Source organism: Diabrotica undecimpunctata, chromosome 1 (assembly GCF_040954645.1).
Source record: "Diabrotica undecimpunctata isolate CICGRU chromosome 1, icDiaUnde3, whole genome shotgun sequence".
NCBI classification, from domain to species: Eukaryota; Metazoa; Arthropoda; class Insecta; order Coleoptera; family Chrysomelidae; genus Diabrotica; species Diabrotica undecimpunctata.
The window spans coordinates 201843611-201860744 of record NC_092803.1 but is presented as its reverse complement, the minus strand read 5'-3'; the positions used below and the strand labels follow the sequence as shown (position 1 = coordinate 201860744).

Here is a 17134-nt window from a genome sequence, read left to right as displayed (position 1 = left end):
TCACTTGTTTTAGCGTATGTATAGCGTCTATCGTGGATAGCGTCCTCCTCTAAATCCAAACTGGGTGTCATCTATATCTTCTTCTATTTCTTTGTATAGTCTTTATTGTATTATTTTGAGAAATATCTTAAGTGTTTGGCTTATTAAGGAAATTGTTCTGTACTGGAAGCATTCTGTCGCATGTACTGACTTTGGTAGTGTTACAAACGTGGACAGCAACCAATCTACGGGTATTACTCCTGTTATATATAGTTTGTTCGACAGCTCTAAAAGTATATACAGTGTTTCTTCGTCAATGCATTTGATTAGCTCAGTCATTATCATATCTGCGCCTACTGATTTTGCGGTCTTGCATTACAATAGCCTGTTCTAATTTGTACATTTTTTGTTCAAAATGGTTCAAAAAAATTGATTTTTACAGTTCTATTAAAAAAAAAATTTAAATAAATTAGAACCTTTCTCGCATGTGCGATCTCTTGAACCTTATTTTGGGATATCTCACGAAAGTGAATTTGCAAAAAATCTCATGGGAATATTTTTCCGGAGGAATGCGGACTTTTTGCCTTGACTAAGTGGATTCGGGGATAGTCAGTTAATCTTTTTCTCCCTCCCAAATCAGTTTTACGTTAAAAAGTCTATGTACATACGCTGGCTAGATCAGTTATTAAAAATGTAATCATCTGCTCGATATTATTATCATAAAAGGTTTTTGTTTCTATATTTCTTTATATTATATTCTATATTATTATATATTATTATATATTATATATTATATATTATATATTATATATTATATATTATATATTATATATTATATATTATATATTATATATTATATATTATATATTATATATTATATATTATATATTATATATTATATATTATATATTATATATTATATATTATATATTATATATTATATATCTATACTATATAATTAGAAGATAGCATCTGCCTATGCTACCCCTAGCTTAGGATCTTAAACGGTTGGAAATTTGTTTTATGTTTTAGATGACCTTACATTCTTTTAAAAAGTAGAATTGATAAAAGATCACTCTCTTTTAGTCCACTCTTTATTTCAATGCTGCTGGATAATCTATTGTTCACACGTAGGTATATTAGTTATTCCACTTTATATACAAACTTTGGTCATCTAAATGAGTTTCTTTAATATTGAAAGCTTCGCTATGATATGTCTGCCAGAAGTCTATTTATAGGTTGTATATGGATCTCTTCAATTCTCGTTCTTTCTCTAGAAATTGTCTTAGTATAAATAATTGATTTAAATTTGCAATATGATTTTTTACCCTACATCTGGCTTTCTCACAGAATGTTTTTACAAAAGCGGAAAGAAGAATGAAAGGATTTTATAAGCATTGGTAATTGATATTTCTCTTTATACTTTTCACACACTTACAACGTATGTCTTCGGTTCTTTGTCTTGGGTAATTAGCATTGCGTGCAGAGTATGAGTCGCTTACGCATTGAGAAAATTTGGTATCTCAGTAGCATTTGACGCTCCTTCCACACTGATGTCCCCAATTTTGTTTTTAATTTATTGGTGTGGATGATCCTACTGCCAATCAATTTAATCTTCTCGATGGACATTTCTAGGCCCACTTTTTTCGCGCTTTCATTTAGTAATTCAATCTTTACAATGCCTATGTGTTCGTCTTCTGTTATTATTGCTAAATCATCTGAAAATACGAGGTGAGGTATGTGAATTGGTTGCGTTAATGGTTTCGAGTGTTATTGGTTTTCAGTGGTTTTCTTCACGTAGTTTATTTTTCCATGCTTCTACAACTTTGTATTTGAAAATATTGTTACAGAAAATTTTACTTAAACACTTAGAATAGAAAATTTTATTAAAAATTCTTTATAAAATGTAAATGTAAATAAAAAAAAAATTAAATTTGTTATATATGGTATACAGCCAACTACAGGAACTTAGATTCCTTGTGGAACTTAGAACAGAGTTATGGATTAGGAATATGTAATACCAATTATATTATAATCTTGGAGATTTTAGTTGGAGATAATTATATTTTTTCTTTTTGTTTGAAGTAGCATACGTAATTTTTAACTAAAATTCTCTGCAAATTTTTATACGAATTCAAATTTTTTTTCATTTATAGATTCCGATTCTGACTTAGCAATCTGATCTTAGCAATAGTTTGTTCACTTGTTTCATAAGACAACATTAGGGTTACTCTAGTACGACCTTTTTACAATATATAAATCAAAAATGATGATCGCCTGGCTAAGCTTTGAGATTTGACTAAATTTACCACTTAAATGAAGTCTTTCGCATCCAGGGTTATAATTAACAAGAATTTAGATACAAAAACTCGATACCAAGACAAGTAAGTTAATTCTAATTTTATGATTTGTTTAACTTTATTTTTTATTTATATGGTATAAAATACAAATCACACTGATCTGAAAAAAGTTTTCTAATCTTTTTTTATCATGCATGATAACGTTATTTTTGGTACCCCAACGCGAAATGTAAGAAGGGAAGAAATACTGTACATAAACTCTTTTCATATATTGTTTATTTAATTAAACATCTTTATTATTAGAGTAAAAGCAACTATAAAGTAGTATGTATAAGTTTAACTGTAGAAAAAAATACTATTATTTCAGGTAGATGTCAATAAATTTTCACTAAATCTATCTCATTCTGATGATAAAATCCAAGTTATTTTGTAATGTTCTTCTTTTTTATCGTTTTAATTTAAGTTCCTTGGGAAATCGACCAACAGATAATAAACAATAGATTAACAGCATTGCTAGTGACCGTTTCCCATTGTAGTGTCTTTCAATGTGTAACATGTCTTAGTGAAACCTTTTACTATGTTCGGCACCAAAATTTTTATGCAAAAATCTAGGTGTAAATCTAAAAATGAATTTTAAATGACAATTCTCACTCTAGAGCTTCATAAGCAGAAAGAAGTTCTTGAATAATTTCTCGGTCGTTGTCAGCTTTTGTATTAATAAGGGAATTATGACACAATTCTATGAGAGGTGTCCAAGCTCTTTCTTCTGCTTTGTTTGACATAAAATTTAAACCTACATCTGACATAAGCTCTCATATTTATGCACCAATAACAATGCTTTCTTTTCACTTAGACTCTATTGATTGACGTACGTAATTTTGTATTTGATGTAGGAGGTGGTCCAACGAATCATTCTGACCACCTACTATATCAAATATATAATTACGTACATCAATATTTAACGACGCTAGAACCTGAAACACCAGAAATTACCGCAAATTAAGAACTTAATATAAATGTACAGAAAGTATATTAATAACAAACAATGGAAAAAGGGAAACAGAAATTAAAGAAAGGATAATTACAGCAAATAAGACATACCATGCAAATAAAAAACTTCTAAAAAATAAATTACTGAGCAATAAATTGAAAATAAAGATATATAAAACAATAATTCGACCGACTACGATGTATGCTGCCGAAACCCTTAGCATGACAAAAAAACAAGAACCTTAGAATACTAGAAAGGAAAATACTAAGAGCAATATTAGGACCAATAAAAATTAATGGAAACCAATATAGACAAAGAACGAATGATGAACTACTAAACAAAACTAAGAGGATATAGTTTGTAAAATAAATCAGCAAATGGCAAAATGGCTAGGACATATATGGAGATCAGGACCATCTACGACAATATTTTCAATATTGGAATGGACACTAGCTGGTAAAAGAAGACGTGGAAGACCAAGATCTACATGGCTACAAGAAGTACGGCAATGGACAGGAAACCAGAGATAGGAAACAGTGGAGAAAAAATAACAGGAAAAATTAAATAAAGAAAATGAGGACTAATCTATGTACAGGAAGTTCGGAAAATACTTGAAAACCTGAAGAACAGAAAAGCAGGAGGTAAAGGAGGGATACCAAACGAATTACTGAAATATTGTGGAGCAGCAATGTCAGAACAATTAACAACATTAATAAATAAAATTATAAAATACAATAAAATACCGGAAGAATGGAGAACGAGCGAACTAATTACAACAAAAACAATAACTAAAATTTTACAAGTGCTAATAAATCAGAGGAGAAGTTTAGCAGATGAACAATAGGGTTTTCGTAGTGGTAGATCGTGTACAAATAAATTATTCGTTATAAAGTAAATTATTGAGAAATCACTAGAATAGAATAGAGCAGCATTACTTTGTCTGATTGACCTAAAGAAAGAGTTGGACAGAGTAAGACTTAAAGATGCAATCCATCTTCTGTATAATAGAGAAGCTCCCATAAATATTATAAAAACTATCGAAAACATCTACCAAAACAACGAATTGGAAATCAGAATAATTAAATAGCTTACATAACCTATTGAAATAGGCAGCGAAATAAGACAAGCGAAATCATTGAGCCCCAGGCTCTTCAATTTAATCATGGATAAAATCATTAAAAATGTTAGCAAACGAAGAGACTAGAGAATGGGAAACAAAGAAATCAAAATACTCTGTTACGCAGACGAAGCAATATTCATAGCCCAAGATAAAGATAGTCTGCAAAGACTGGTCTACAGATTTAACATAAAAGCAAAAGAATTTAATATGACAATCTCATCTTAGAAAACTAAAACAAATTAGAGGAAAAACGCATTGGAGGAGACCCGTGCCGTCAAAATAGCAAGAGATAAGTCACCAATCGGCAGAAAAAGTATCGGACGACCGCGCAAAAGATGGAGTGACAAACTTCCATAGAGGTATTAATATGCCAATGAACAAGCAGAATTGCTTATAATATAACGAAGAAGGAGAAGAAGAACAAGAATATTTTACTCTGTAAGAATACATATAATTCACAATATTACAGTAATGCCCACACCACTTTTAACATATCTGCTTAACTAATATCATCACCCTTCCATTTCTATTTATTACATACTTTACATACTCACATTAACATTAAAATATCACATATTATAACTTCAGCCAAACAGAGCTACCCTTAATCCATCAAATTTCTGTTGATTTTACATATATTATGTATTAACCATACCTTTTGTAATCTTGGTCAAAATTTTAACTTTTATATTTGATTTAATTAAAGTGGTTATACTTCTAGGATAGCACTGATGATGGAATATTAATTTTGAAAATGGTCTATGATGTTGTCACCTCGGGGGAACAAATAAGGGTCCAACCACCTTCTAATATCCCCGGGTGCTCTGTAGAGGGCTTCGAATATACTGTCGAGAGCTCCCCTACTTAAGTCCATTTTCGGGTTATGGACTTGGAAAATATTTATCTTGTCTTGAAAAAGGCAAGATATTTCTTACATGACAATTTCATCGTCGAAATAAAACACCAAGTTAAGTTGAAACAATTCTCAGCTACAGATTATGGTAAATAAATGCAGGAAGCAGAGCCCCGGTAGCACTAAGCTCTCGGAGAGCCCGTGAGGGACTGACCTGGCTAACCTGAAAATCGCCAATATTTATATGCGCTGTTCGAGCGATAAATAGGGATTTCCAGGTCAAGAGCCAATGCGAAAATTCGAGGCGGGGCGATGCGCATCGAAATGCGTACTAGTCCACAGATTATCGCAGTTGATGACAATGTAGCCCGATAAGGTTTTTATTATACCTTTTATGAAGAAATTTTTTAAATAATTTTTTTTAATTTTACTATTGTAACTTACTCTTACTATTTTTTTGCAGATTTATCTTTTTGCATTGACAATAATTAACCGAAAAAGATTTCTGTGGATGTACCTATTTCCACTATATTAGGTACTTAATCTTTTTCTGTATATGATTTTACATATTATGGATGTAACATATGTGCTTATGTTTTAATAAACTGACGATATATTATAATAGTGTTGAGAAAATTTTGGCTGTGGAATTCAAACTAACTGTTTTATCGCCTTATTACAATGAGGTAAGTTATTAAGAAAAGATATTTTTTAATTATTAGATATATGGTGCAATATATTTTGATTTTGAACTGCCATATCCTATCCTTCTCTTTTGTCATTGTCCCCTCACTGTATTATTTATTAAACTGATGTATAGCAGCAGACCCAGATAATACACAAACAGGACGACTTAAACTAATGGACAACGATATAATATAAAATAATCACAAAAGAAACTCGATAACATAAACAACTTATGGAAAATACTAACAGAATTGCTGAAGTCTCAGTTTGATGAACTTGTAAAAAAGCCATATGAAGCCAACAAGCCAACATGAAAAGAATATTGTACGATAAGCCCCGTTCGTCATTTTATTAAACTTCCTAATGATAATTGATAAGAGAATTTACAAGCTGTGTGGTAGTCAAATCTGCCTTAAAATACGAGAATATGACAATTTTCAAGAAATATAAAAAACACATCATAGCAATACAAGAAATACATTTTAAAAAAGTAAAGGAAATCCTAAGGGTACAGAAAAGAAAATATATGGATGATAAAGTAAAGTGTATTGAAGAAAATTCTCATGCTAATCCATTAGATAATTTACAAGCTGTGTGGAAGTCAAATTTCCCCCAATATTACAGGATATAACGGTTTTATTTTAATTAAACCCAACCTGTGAGACATGTTTTTCCCTAAGAATTACATTCGGGTGTAACAATTCATTGGAGCGACGTGTATTAACTCGAGTTCAAACAGGAGTGACTCCACCGCACTCCAATGCTCCAGACCATCCCTTTCTTCCCTATAGTACTCTGATGCGCAGTAGGGGCACAACTATCAGCCAAATGTTCTTCATGTGGAAGTCCTGGGTAATAGAACTTCAACATGGTACCCTATCCGATTAAAATTCAGGCTAGCGTTATTCGCTTTATTTCTATTAGCTTCATGTGACTTATCCGCGAATCTAAAATTGCTTACTTGAACCTCAAATCTCCGATCTTGGCTCCTCACACTGATTTTAATTTAGCTCATTTTGATGATGTAGTAGGGATGTTTTCGTTTAAATCCTCGGGTCTTTCTCTTTGTTCTTCGACTTCTGCTAGGAAGTCGATGTCCTCGTCTGGGGAATATGATGGTTTTCTGGTCAGAATTTTTTTTATATAGATGGATTTACCTGAAATTTAGACAGTAGGTAGAAAAAAGCTTAAAGATCCAAATCTATCCTATACCAATATGTGCTTTTCTCCTGGGGTTGAAAGTTTATTAAAAAAAACTATGCTAGTCGCTAAAAGAGACAATTTTAAGACAAAAATATTGTTTAGAGTTTTTTTCGGAAAGCCAATAATGTTAGAGTTATTCGTGACTGAAAGTTTAGAAAATCAAAAAAGCATGTTTTTAACAGGAAATTAGTTAATCAATAAAGTTAATTAATAAGTTTATAATTTATTTACAATGCTAAAATGTTATGTCCCTAAATAAGTATCAATACAATTTATCAGCTTAGTATTTATCAGCTTTAATATTAATTTTATTTAACATAATCTGTCTTGTCTAAAATTTATTATTTTTTGCTGCTCCTGATCCTTTATTTTATACGTGTATTAGGTATATAATGGTGGGTACATAAAAAAAAATTAAGATAGCGATGATGATTTCCAACCTCCGATAGGAGAAGGAACCTGAGGAAGAAGAAGGTGGGTTTTCATTGTAATTTCTATGTGAATAGGGTAAACTGTTAAAAAATATATTACATATAATTGAACACTTTCACCCGCTGTTTTAAGATTTGTATTTGAAATAAGGCTACCAATTGACAACACTACAATACTAAATAGACAGTAGTTGATTTGTTTCAAAAATACCTACCTATTACTTTTTTTTGTCATTCATAATGTGTAACCATGAAGTTAGCAATAAGTATACGCAAATAAACGCCGGAAAATGCCATTTTTTTTGTTTGGCATGCCTAATTCAATAATATAATGGTAATGAACAACAATAAAAATATTTTTAACAAAAATTAAACGATTTTAGCATGGTAACTAACGAAACTTTGGTGAGCTTTGAAAAAAACCTCATTAGCAAATTCGAGTGCCCCGTTTGCTTCAAATACATGAATCCTCCAATAAGACTATGTCTCTCTGGACATAGCTACTGCACTCACTGTTTTGAAAAGCTTAAGAACTGTGCTTTATGTAGAGCCAACAAGAGCCCTTACCGATGCATCGTATTGGAGCAAATACATGCCTCTCTTACATTTCCCTGCAAATATCTTGATCAGGGTAAGTATATTACTTAATTATTTTATAGTTTTATACAAAAGTAAACCAAAAATTCAAATAAGAGATTACTTTATATTTTTTAATAGAACTCAAAAAATATTTAGTCAAATTATTGGATTGTTGTTTTTGGATTTTTATATTAGTCCAGTTGTCAGAGATCTAATCTCTAAAAACAAGACGAAAATTTTGCTGAGAATATCTGTTTTGGGGCCAGAAAAAATATACAGAAAACCGAAAAACATCGATTTAGACTATCGCGCTGCTTCATACTATGTTTCTGTATTTTTAAATAAAAAAAAAAGTTATGAAACAGTTCAAAAGTCAAAATTACCAATTATGGTTAGGTTTGACATTTTGTATACCTAACGGTCACTCCCTAGTTAGCTACACAAATGGACTCTTCCGTTGTGACTGTATAAATATGAAAATTTTTAAAAATATCTATGAAAATATATTTATATGAAATTATAAGATGTTTAAAAAGTTTGTTTATTTATTTTTTATTTTAAAAAAACTTAAGCTGAAATAAAAACTTAACAAATTAGATTAAAATTTGACTGAAACTTAAAATAAAAACGGGTGTGGCAGTCCAGTATGACTGCCGGCTGAAGTTACACTTCTATACACGCATTCGCCATTACAAATTTATTTGGGAGTCAATCTGCACAATCATTACAATGTATATTTTTATTTTCATACATGTATGAAAGGAGTTGAATGCAAAAATTTTTTACACATACTCTGCAGTAAAATTCATTGTTTATTTTGTTATTAATATAATAATACAATACAAATTAAACTGCAATATTCATAAGTATTTAAATATGACAATAATATACATAAAAAAATACACTACAATACAGTGCAACATAGTTCCATATATAATAATACAATACAAATTAAAATGCAATATCCATAAGTATTTAAAAATTATATTAATAAAAGTATTTAAAAATAATATTAATAAAAGTATAATAGTAATAATAGTAATAATATTAATAAAAAAGTCCTCCCCGACTGGGAATCGAACCCCGGTCTCCCGCGTGACAGGCGGGGATACTGACTACTACACTACCGAGGACATGATACAAATGTATTTCAAAATTGACAGTTCTGGATCATACAGTGATTTATTGAGATTATTATTTTGAAATACAAAAGAATAATATAATTATGAACATTTAATAAATAATACAAAACGTATCACATAAATAATAATATTAATAAATATTTTATTACCTATATGTATTATTTATGTATCTTTATATAATATATATAATATTAAATTACATATACAAAAGGAACATTTTTATATTCGAGAGAGGAAGAGAGAGAAAATATATCTTCTGTCTCTCTCTTACTCATTATCTTACATATGTAATAATTTCACAGATTCACTCCCATACAAATTTCCAACGTGGAGCGCGCGTATAGAAGTATAACTTCAATAATACAATATAAATTAAAATGTAATATTCATAAGTATTTAAAACTGCCAATATACATAACTTACTTTACGAAGATAAAAATAAAAAACCAACAACTCGGATTATGTTGTAAATTTTCATTTTATTTTAAAATTTATGTTTTTTGCGTATATTACATATATTTAATAAGATTAACGTGAGGTTTTTAAATATTTCAAAAATAAAAAATTAAATTGATAATTGAGATTCGAACTCACAACCACCAGCGTATAAACCAAACACGTAAAGGATTTGCCAATTAGACATGACACTAACGGATTTCAAAATTGACAGTTCTCGGTAAAACAGTGATTATTTTGAAATACAAAAGCCTAAAATAATTATAAACGTTTAATTTTAAATAATACAAAACATAACATCACATAAATAATACTATTAATTAATTAATTATATACTATTATATATAATATTATATATATTTATATACAATATTATATATATAAAATATATAATATTAAATACAAAAGGAACATTTTTATTCTCGAGAGAGGAAGAGAGAGAAAATATATCTTCTGTCTCTCTCTTACTCATTATCTTACATATGTAATGGTTTCACAGATTCGCTCTCATGCAAATTTCCAACGCCGACCGTGCGTATAAAAGTATAACTTCAAAAATCTCTATCGTACCAACAAAAAAGATAGGTAACTACACATTCCTTTGGCCTGACCTTTGCAAAAATAATGAGTTTTGTATAAATCTTTTCGCAGCATGCATTTGTACATTTTCATACAATTCTGGTACTTAATTTCAAAACTTGCTAGTGTTGCATTTATCGTACACATTACAATTTCTTATTACGAATGATATTAGGGAGGCGTACTGGGATTGTGCACATCCCCTCGTTGCTTAGTTCATTTCGGTTATAGTTGCGGTTCATTTAATAGATTTTTTGGCCTTCATGTTTTGATTTTTCTGGCCTCATTGTTACTTTGGCCATTTTGTTCATTTCGTGCTTTTTCCTATTTTTTTCTTTATCTCTTTCAGTAGCTTATCCTTTTCCTTTTCTTTATGAATTTTTTCAACCCACTAGATGTTATTACGTATGACATTTTTTCGGTTGTACGCTAAGACTTTTGCTGTGGTGTCAGTAGTATAGTAAGGTATCGCGAAACCCGTGATCAGCAGCTTTCACAATAAAACCACAATTATTTGGCGTGTTACATGGAATTTGGTATTCTTCTTCTTGACTTTATTTGCCTCCTTCTGTAGTTCTGAATCAATAGTTTGTTGATTTTCGGGAATATTGTACAGCTCGTTTTGAAGTTTTGGGTTTTCTGTAATCATCTCAAGTTAGTTGTCTTCGAAATTTGAAATTGTCATAGTGTGGCTCATTATTTCAGGTTAATTTTAGATAAGTAAACTACCCCGACAACTATCTGCATACCTCTAATACTTCATCATCTTTTTTTCTTTACAACCCTGTGTGGGTCCTAGCCTCCCCAAGAATTTTTCTCCAGTCGTCCCTATCCATCGCCTTCCTCCGCCAAGCACGTATTTCCATATTTCTCATGTCTTCATCGATGTTATCTAGGAATCTTGTTCTGGGTCTTCCTCTTCTTCTTTGACCAATAGGTCTATCAAGGAGCGTTTTTCTAGCTGGGTCGGTTTGCTCCATCCGCATTACATGGCCTACCCACCTCAGACGTCCTATCTTTATGTGTTTTACGATATCTGGTTCCTGGTATATCCTATAGAGTTCGAAGTTGTATCGTCTTCTCCAGACACCGTTTTCATTTACCGCTCCATAGATGCGCCTTAGTATTTTTCTTTCGAAACATCCTAACATGCTTTCATTGCTTTTTGTTAAAGTCCAGGTTTCTGAACCATATGTTAGGACTGGGCGTATTATTGTTTTGTAGAGTTTTACTTTTGTATTTCTTGATATAACTGTAGATTTAAAAAGGAGATTAAGCCCAAAATAGCAACTATTAGCCGTGCAAATTCTGCGGTTTCCTCTAATACTTTCTTCGGTTAAATACGGTACAGGCAGCTCACACCTTTTGAAACGCCTTCCTTTATTTTAACGTGACTCATACTCTTCGCCATCAAACAGCACAGTAATAAAAATCATCTGAACCAGAACTGCATGACTTAACAGCTTCTCCTTTTTAAATTTTAAAAATGTTTGTACAAGCAACTGAAAATCTTCACTTTTATCACCTTTTACCCAGTTGTCTCTGCACTGAATAAGTTGGTTTAATTTTTCTTGCCCAACAATGGAAATAAAGTCATTATTATGTCAGTTCGCAACTGTCTTTTCCATTTCCAATTCCAACAGCTATATCTGGTCCTGTTGTCTGCTTTCCAATATAATTTAAAAAATCGGTAGATTCGACATTCCCGGGATACAATGTGCAAGCTTTTACACCATTACAAATTAAAGAACTTTTTAGTAACCTCAAGAAATCTATTATTGGTGCAAAGTAAATACCCGTGCAAATGGTAACATATGTTGGTTGAAAGATTCAGGTAGCATTTGGACATAATGCAACGAGTATTATTTGAAGCTTTGTTTAAGGGTACTTAGTTCATAACTTATGTGAGTTTTGTGATAATTTACAAAAAGAATGACGAACTGTATTTCGTTTTTGCAAAGGTGGAGATGTAGTATATTTAAAATATAGTCCACAAATAATTTAAATTTTATCCAGGCATTGTCGCTTGTTCCTATTTCCCAAGCATCAGGAACACTTTTACCGACAGCAGTAGGTTTTTTATAGTGGTGAAAGATCATAAAGGAATTAATGAGCCGGCAGCTGCGAAGTTGCCCATCACTGTTCAACATTTTTAGCACCACATGGAGCGACAAATTTATCGTCTTAAGGACAAAAGAGGAAACGAGTTTCGCTCCCATTGAATACTGTTTTTCGATCTTGCAATATATCAAAATAAGTTTTTTTTTAAACAATTTTCGATGTTGGTAAACCAGTTTATTATGTGTTTCTCCGAAATGCAACTGCTTGTTTTAGTTATCGCTTTTGGAGTTTTTAGGGTCAAATCTGGATTACGCTTAAAGAAGGCTTCATACCAGTGTCTTCCAGGTATGTTATCCTTGATTGGAGAGCGTCGAAGAAAGTATTTACTGAAGACTAAATATCGTCTCTCCTTCTAGGGAAACCTTTCTTCTGATTGTCAATAATTTACTCCTGCAACATATCTTCCTCATGTTTTGGAAGGGAATACGTTGCAGGCCAGTGGTAATATTTTTTGAATTTGCCTGGAATTTTTTTTGGTTGTCTGGGAATTCTACATTCCCTTGAGGCCACTTTCTTGGACATTTCATTTCTAATGTCTGTTAGAGTACTTTGGAGGGCTTCATTTGTATATATTTTTGATATTTTAGTATTTCTTTTGAGTTTTGGCACTTTAAAGAGTCAAAAAAAATATTGTATTGTTCACTTAAAAAAAAAAAAAAATTGTTCTCCATACCTATAGGTAATCATCTCAAAATTTTAATGATTATTAATGGAGAAGTCATAACTACATCTTACTAGTACATCCGGAGTTTCAGTTGTTGACACCAGTGCCAATAATTATCTTTGGAAGAATATTTCCTTCAAAGATACCAAGTAGTTTTTCGACGTTTTGGGATAAAGTTCATGTTTTAGCACCATATATCAAAACCGATCATATTAAGGACTTGTAGATGTTCAGTTGTATAATAAAAATAATGAATTTTATTATTTCTAGGATGCGGTTTTAGTGGAAAAGGTGATTCAATGACAATTCATCAGGAATATTGTGAATTTTCTTCAGTTTTATGCCCATTGAGGTTAGTAGACTCTTTTTCAGAAATCTGTTAATTTAAAATATTTTATTATTAAGTTAAATTTTTTTTTATACCTATTCATGTTTAAATACTACTTTAAGACTATATTTAAAACAACCTTTGGTTGATAAGCACTTACAGTCTAGATCCAAAGGGGGTTGTAAGGACATTGGCTAAAAAAATCTTATTACGGTGCTTCAGCCCTTAGATTTTGACCTTCTCAAGCCTTTTGTGCCATTCTGCACTTTTCTTCACTTGGATTTTCTAGTTAGCAACACAAATCTTCCCAGCATCCTGTGTTAACCCGTCTATTCACCTCAGCTTTGGTCTGCTTTGTCTTCTTATTCCCACTGGCTGCACTGTTCAAATATTTTTTATCATATTATATTTCGCGGCCCGGGCTATTATGTCCTGCCTACTGCAGACAATTTCGCAAATTTTTGTCTTCCAAAAAAAATTTTAAACCAAAATACATTCCTTTAATATATTCATAAAGTATAGACAAAAATCTAGAAATCAGTTTGTTCAAATTTCATTCCTTCCGGGGCATTATTCTTACGGCAGTGACTGTTCATACTGGCCTACAACCTCCAATTCATTTCAGCTATCTTTGCATCAATGCGTCGGCATACTTGCGGCAAACGCAATGGTAAATTGTAAACACCATGAGCTTCCGCTTATCAAGGGCCAGCAAGCCGATTTACATACCAGGTATAAAACGAGGTAAATATATTGGTGTATTTGTCAATTACGCTTGCAGTTTCTCCAGGATGACAGATTTCATTTAGAGAGTTAATATATATACAGGGTGGTCCTTAAGTAATTGTAAAAAAGAAACAGTAGATTCAACACTTTAAAATATTACAACTTGCTTTAACAAAACGTTGATATTCAGAAAGATACAGGGTGTTACAAGTGAAAATTTAAAATTTTATTTTCGCTGTACATTTTGTACATGTTTATGGTTGGATACTTTTGAGTAGGAGGAAGTTCAGTACATTAATGATACTATTGCAAATCAATCATATTGTTTTAACATTATTATTTTCTTCACAGAAAATCTACTCTAATTCCCATTTTACTTGGAATATTCGATGTTCCTCGGCGAATTTTCGTGAAGTCTTACTATCACTAGGTTTAGATATATACATATTAAATACAAATGGCTGAAATAAGTAATCAATTCTTAATAGAAAATAATAAAATATTTTAATTATAATTTCAATGTTTTATATTGAATATTAACTTATCAAGTAGATAATAACTCCACAAATTAGCGTAATATAAAATAAAAATAATCATAATTACTTGTAAGATTACCTATATATGTATGTCTGTACAGTGTTAACAGGTCTTTTAGGCCCATTGCTGGATAAATAATTTTCATCCTTTTCTGTTCTTAGCTATCAGCTTCCAATCTCTGATTTTCATCTCTCTGACATCTTCCATCACTACATTTCTCTATTTCTTTCTTGGTTTTTTTCTGTTTTTTGTCCTCAGATACTCTCTAACCAATATTCTTGACTAGTCCACTACCTTGCATTCTTTCTAGATGTCCGAGCCATTCTAGTCTACGTTTTTTCACCACTTTTGTTATTGTGGGGTAAGCAAACAAATGGTACACTTCTGCATTAGTTCGTCTTCTTCATTCTTCCTCTACTGATTTTCCACCAAAAATTCTGCGAAGTATCTCTCTTTCCCATGCTCCCAATCTATTCTATGGTTTGTTCATAGTCCATGTCTCGACAGCGTCTAGTATTGTCTGTCTCATTATAGTTTTGTATACTCTTATTTTTGTATTACGAGTCTGATGTCTGATCAATAAGAGTACCTAAGTACATAATATATTCATCTACCTTTTTGAATTCTACAACTGATCCATCCTCCATCTCCAATTTAAAGGATCCCCTGGTGTTTATTCCTTTTTTGCTTGAGATTTAAATGTACTTCGATTTATTAATATTAACTTTCAGTCCATTTTTAGAGCTTTCCCGAATCAGTCTTTTTGCTATTTTTGCCAGTTCTTTCCCATTTATTGCAATAAGAAGCACATTATCAGCGTGTGCTAAGCATTGATGCTCCTTGTATAAAATAGTGCTGGACCTATTTATCCCACTAACCCATACAATTTTTTCTAGAACTATATTAAATAGCAATGTAGACAACGGGTCTCCTTGGCGAACACCTTTTTTCACTTCGAATTCTTCTGAGGCTGTAGTTTAGTCTCAGAAGAATTTGAAGATCTTCGTCTCTTCTGAGACTGTATTTTACAGCACAAATGGTTTGTCTAAATGTCCTTTTTACCAATCCTAGCGTTTCTATTTAAAGCCTCTCCTCCATATTTTAAGTTCTCTGTCACAATGCCCCTCTCCCTGGGGCTTTTTTGATTTTTCATATCTTTTATTATTTCTTTAATTTCTTCTCTTGTGTGCTTTGGTATTTCTTCTATTACTATTTAAGGTTTATAAACATTATCATTTTCTTCAGTTATCACTCCGTCATTTAGCATCTCTTCGAAATATTCTTTCCACCTTTCACATATTTGGTCTTCGTCCACTATCAGGTTTCCTCGCTTATCTTTTACATTCATCGTTTTTCCCTGATACCCAGTTTTAATGTATTTTATCTTTTTGTAAAATTTTTTTCTTAAATTTTCTTGTAGTTTTCTTTAATACGCTTTACTTTACCATACATATACTTTTGTTTCCGCTTCCTTAGTATTTTCTTTACTTTTTTTTGTTGTTCGGTATACCTTTCTAGGTTGTCTTGTTTTTGCGATCGTGAACTTTTTAATCTCAAATCTGATCTTTTTGTTTTTAACTCTGTTCTACATTCGTCATAGAAACAGTGGTTTTTTTTTTAAATCTTTTTGTTCTTGGTATGTTTTTCGATGTTGCTTCTTTTAGAGTGTTTGTCATTTTTAAGAACTTTTGTTGAATGTTACAGAAGTACTATTTTGTTTTTCGTAGGTTTCTTGTATATCCTTTTGATAAGTCTGCACTACTTCAAATTTTCGCAGTTTTTCAAAATTTAATTTACGTTGTACTTTCTTTTTCCGTTTATGATTTTTAATTATTGCTTCTCTCATATTAATTGTAACCAAAAAATGATCAGAGTTTACGTCAGCCCCTCTGCACATTTTCACATTTGATATTAAAGTTCTCTTGTATTAAGATATGGTCTATTTAATTAGTTTCATTTGATCCCGGAATTTTTCATATTCCTTTATATATATATTGTTGTGATCTGCTTTATGATGTTTTATTATTAATTAACACTAATTTAATTAATTCAATTATTTAATAAATTATTCACGAATTTATGCAGAGTCATACAAATCAATTACTATTAAAAATTCTCAGGGTGCCTTCTTAATTTTACTTTAATCAGTTTACTTTATATATCTCTTCTAGTGGGTTCAGTATCTCCTAGTTGCTCATAATCGGGATAGAACAGGAAACGGAACTAACATTAAAACAACATAAATATGCACACAAATTATTATTTATTTTCAATAAGCAATACGATGAATATTAATAAATAACTTTTGTGGGCAATTATCTTTCCCAACAAACTCCTATACTCTAAATTTAATTTTAATTACAAACTATCTATTGATCTGTTTTATAATAATATCTACTAAAAAATTGACCATATAAAATATAATTTATTCACAAAAA

General features: G+C 31.0%; 1 protein-coding gene across 2 annotated transcripts in view; it reads left to right on the top strand.

The window, feature by feature from the left end:
• Window positions 1-17134, top strand: part of LOC140432863 (E3 ubiquitin-protein ligase sina-like) — a 34055-nt gene that overhangs the window by 1839 nt on the left and 15082 nt on the right. Inside the window, exons 2-5 of one of the 2 annotated variants that reach the window (XM_072521006.1) lie at window positions 2136-2363; window positions 5707-5929; window positions 7948-8195; window positions 13376-13457. In XM_072521006.1, coding sequence (XP_072377107.1) covers window positions 5925-5929; window positions 7948-8195; window positions 13376-13457 — 335 coding nt within the window. In that variant the 5' untranslated portion in view covers window positions 2136-2363; window positions 5707-5924. The remainder of the gene's footprint in view (window positions 1-2135; window positions 2364-5706; window positions 5930-7947; window positions 8196-13375; window positions 13458-17134) is intronic. The other variant, XM_072521007.1, reaches the window with a different exon arrangement.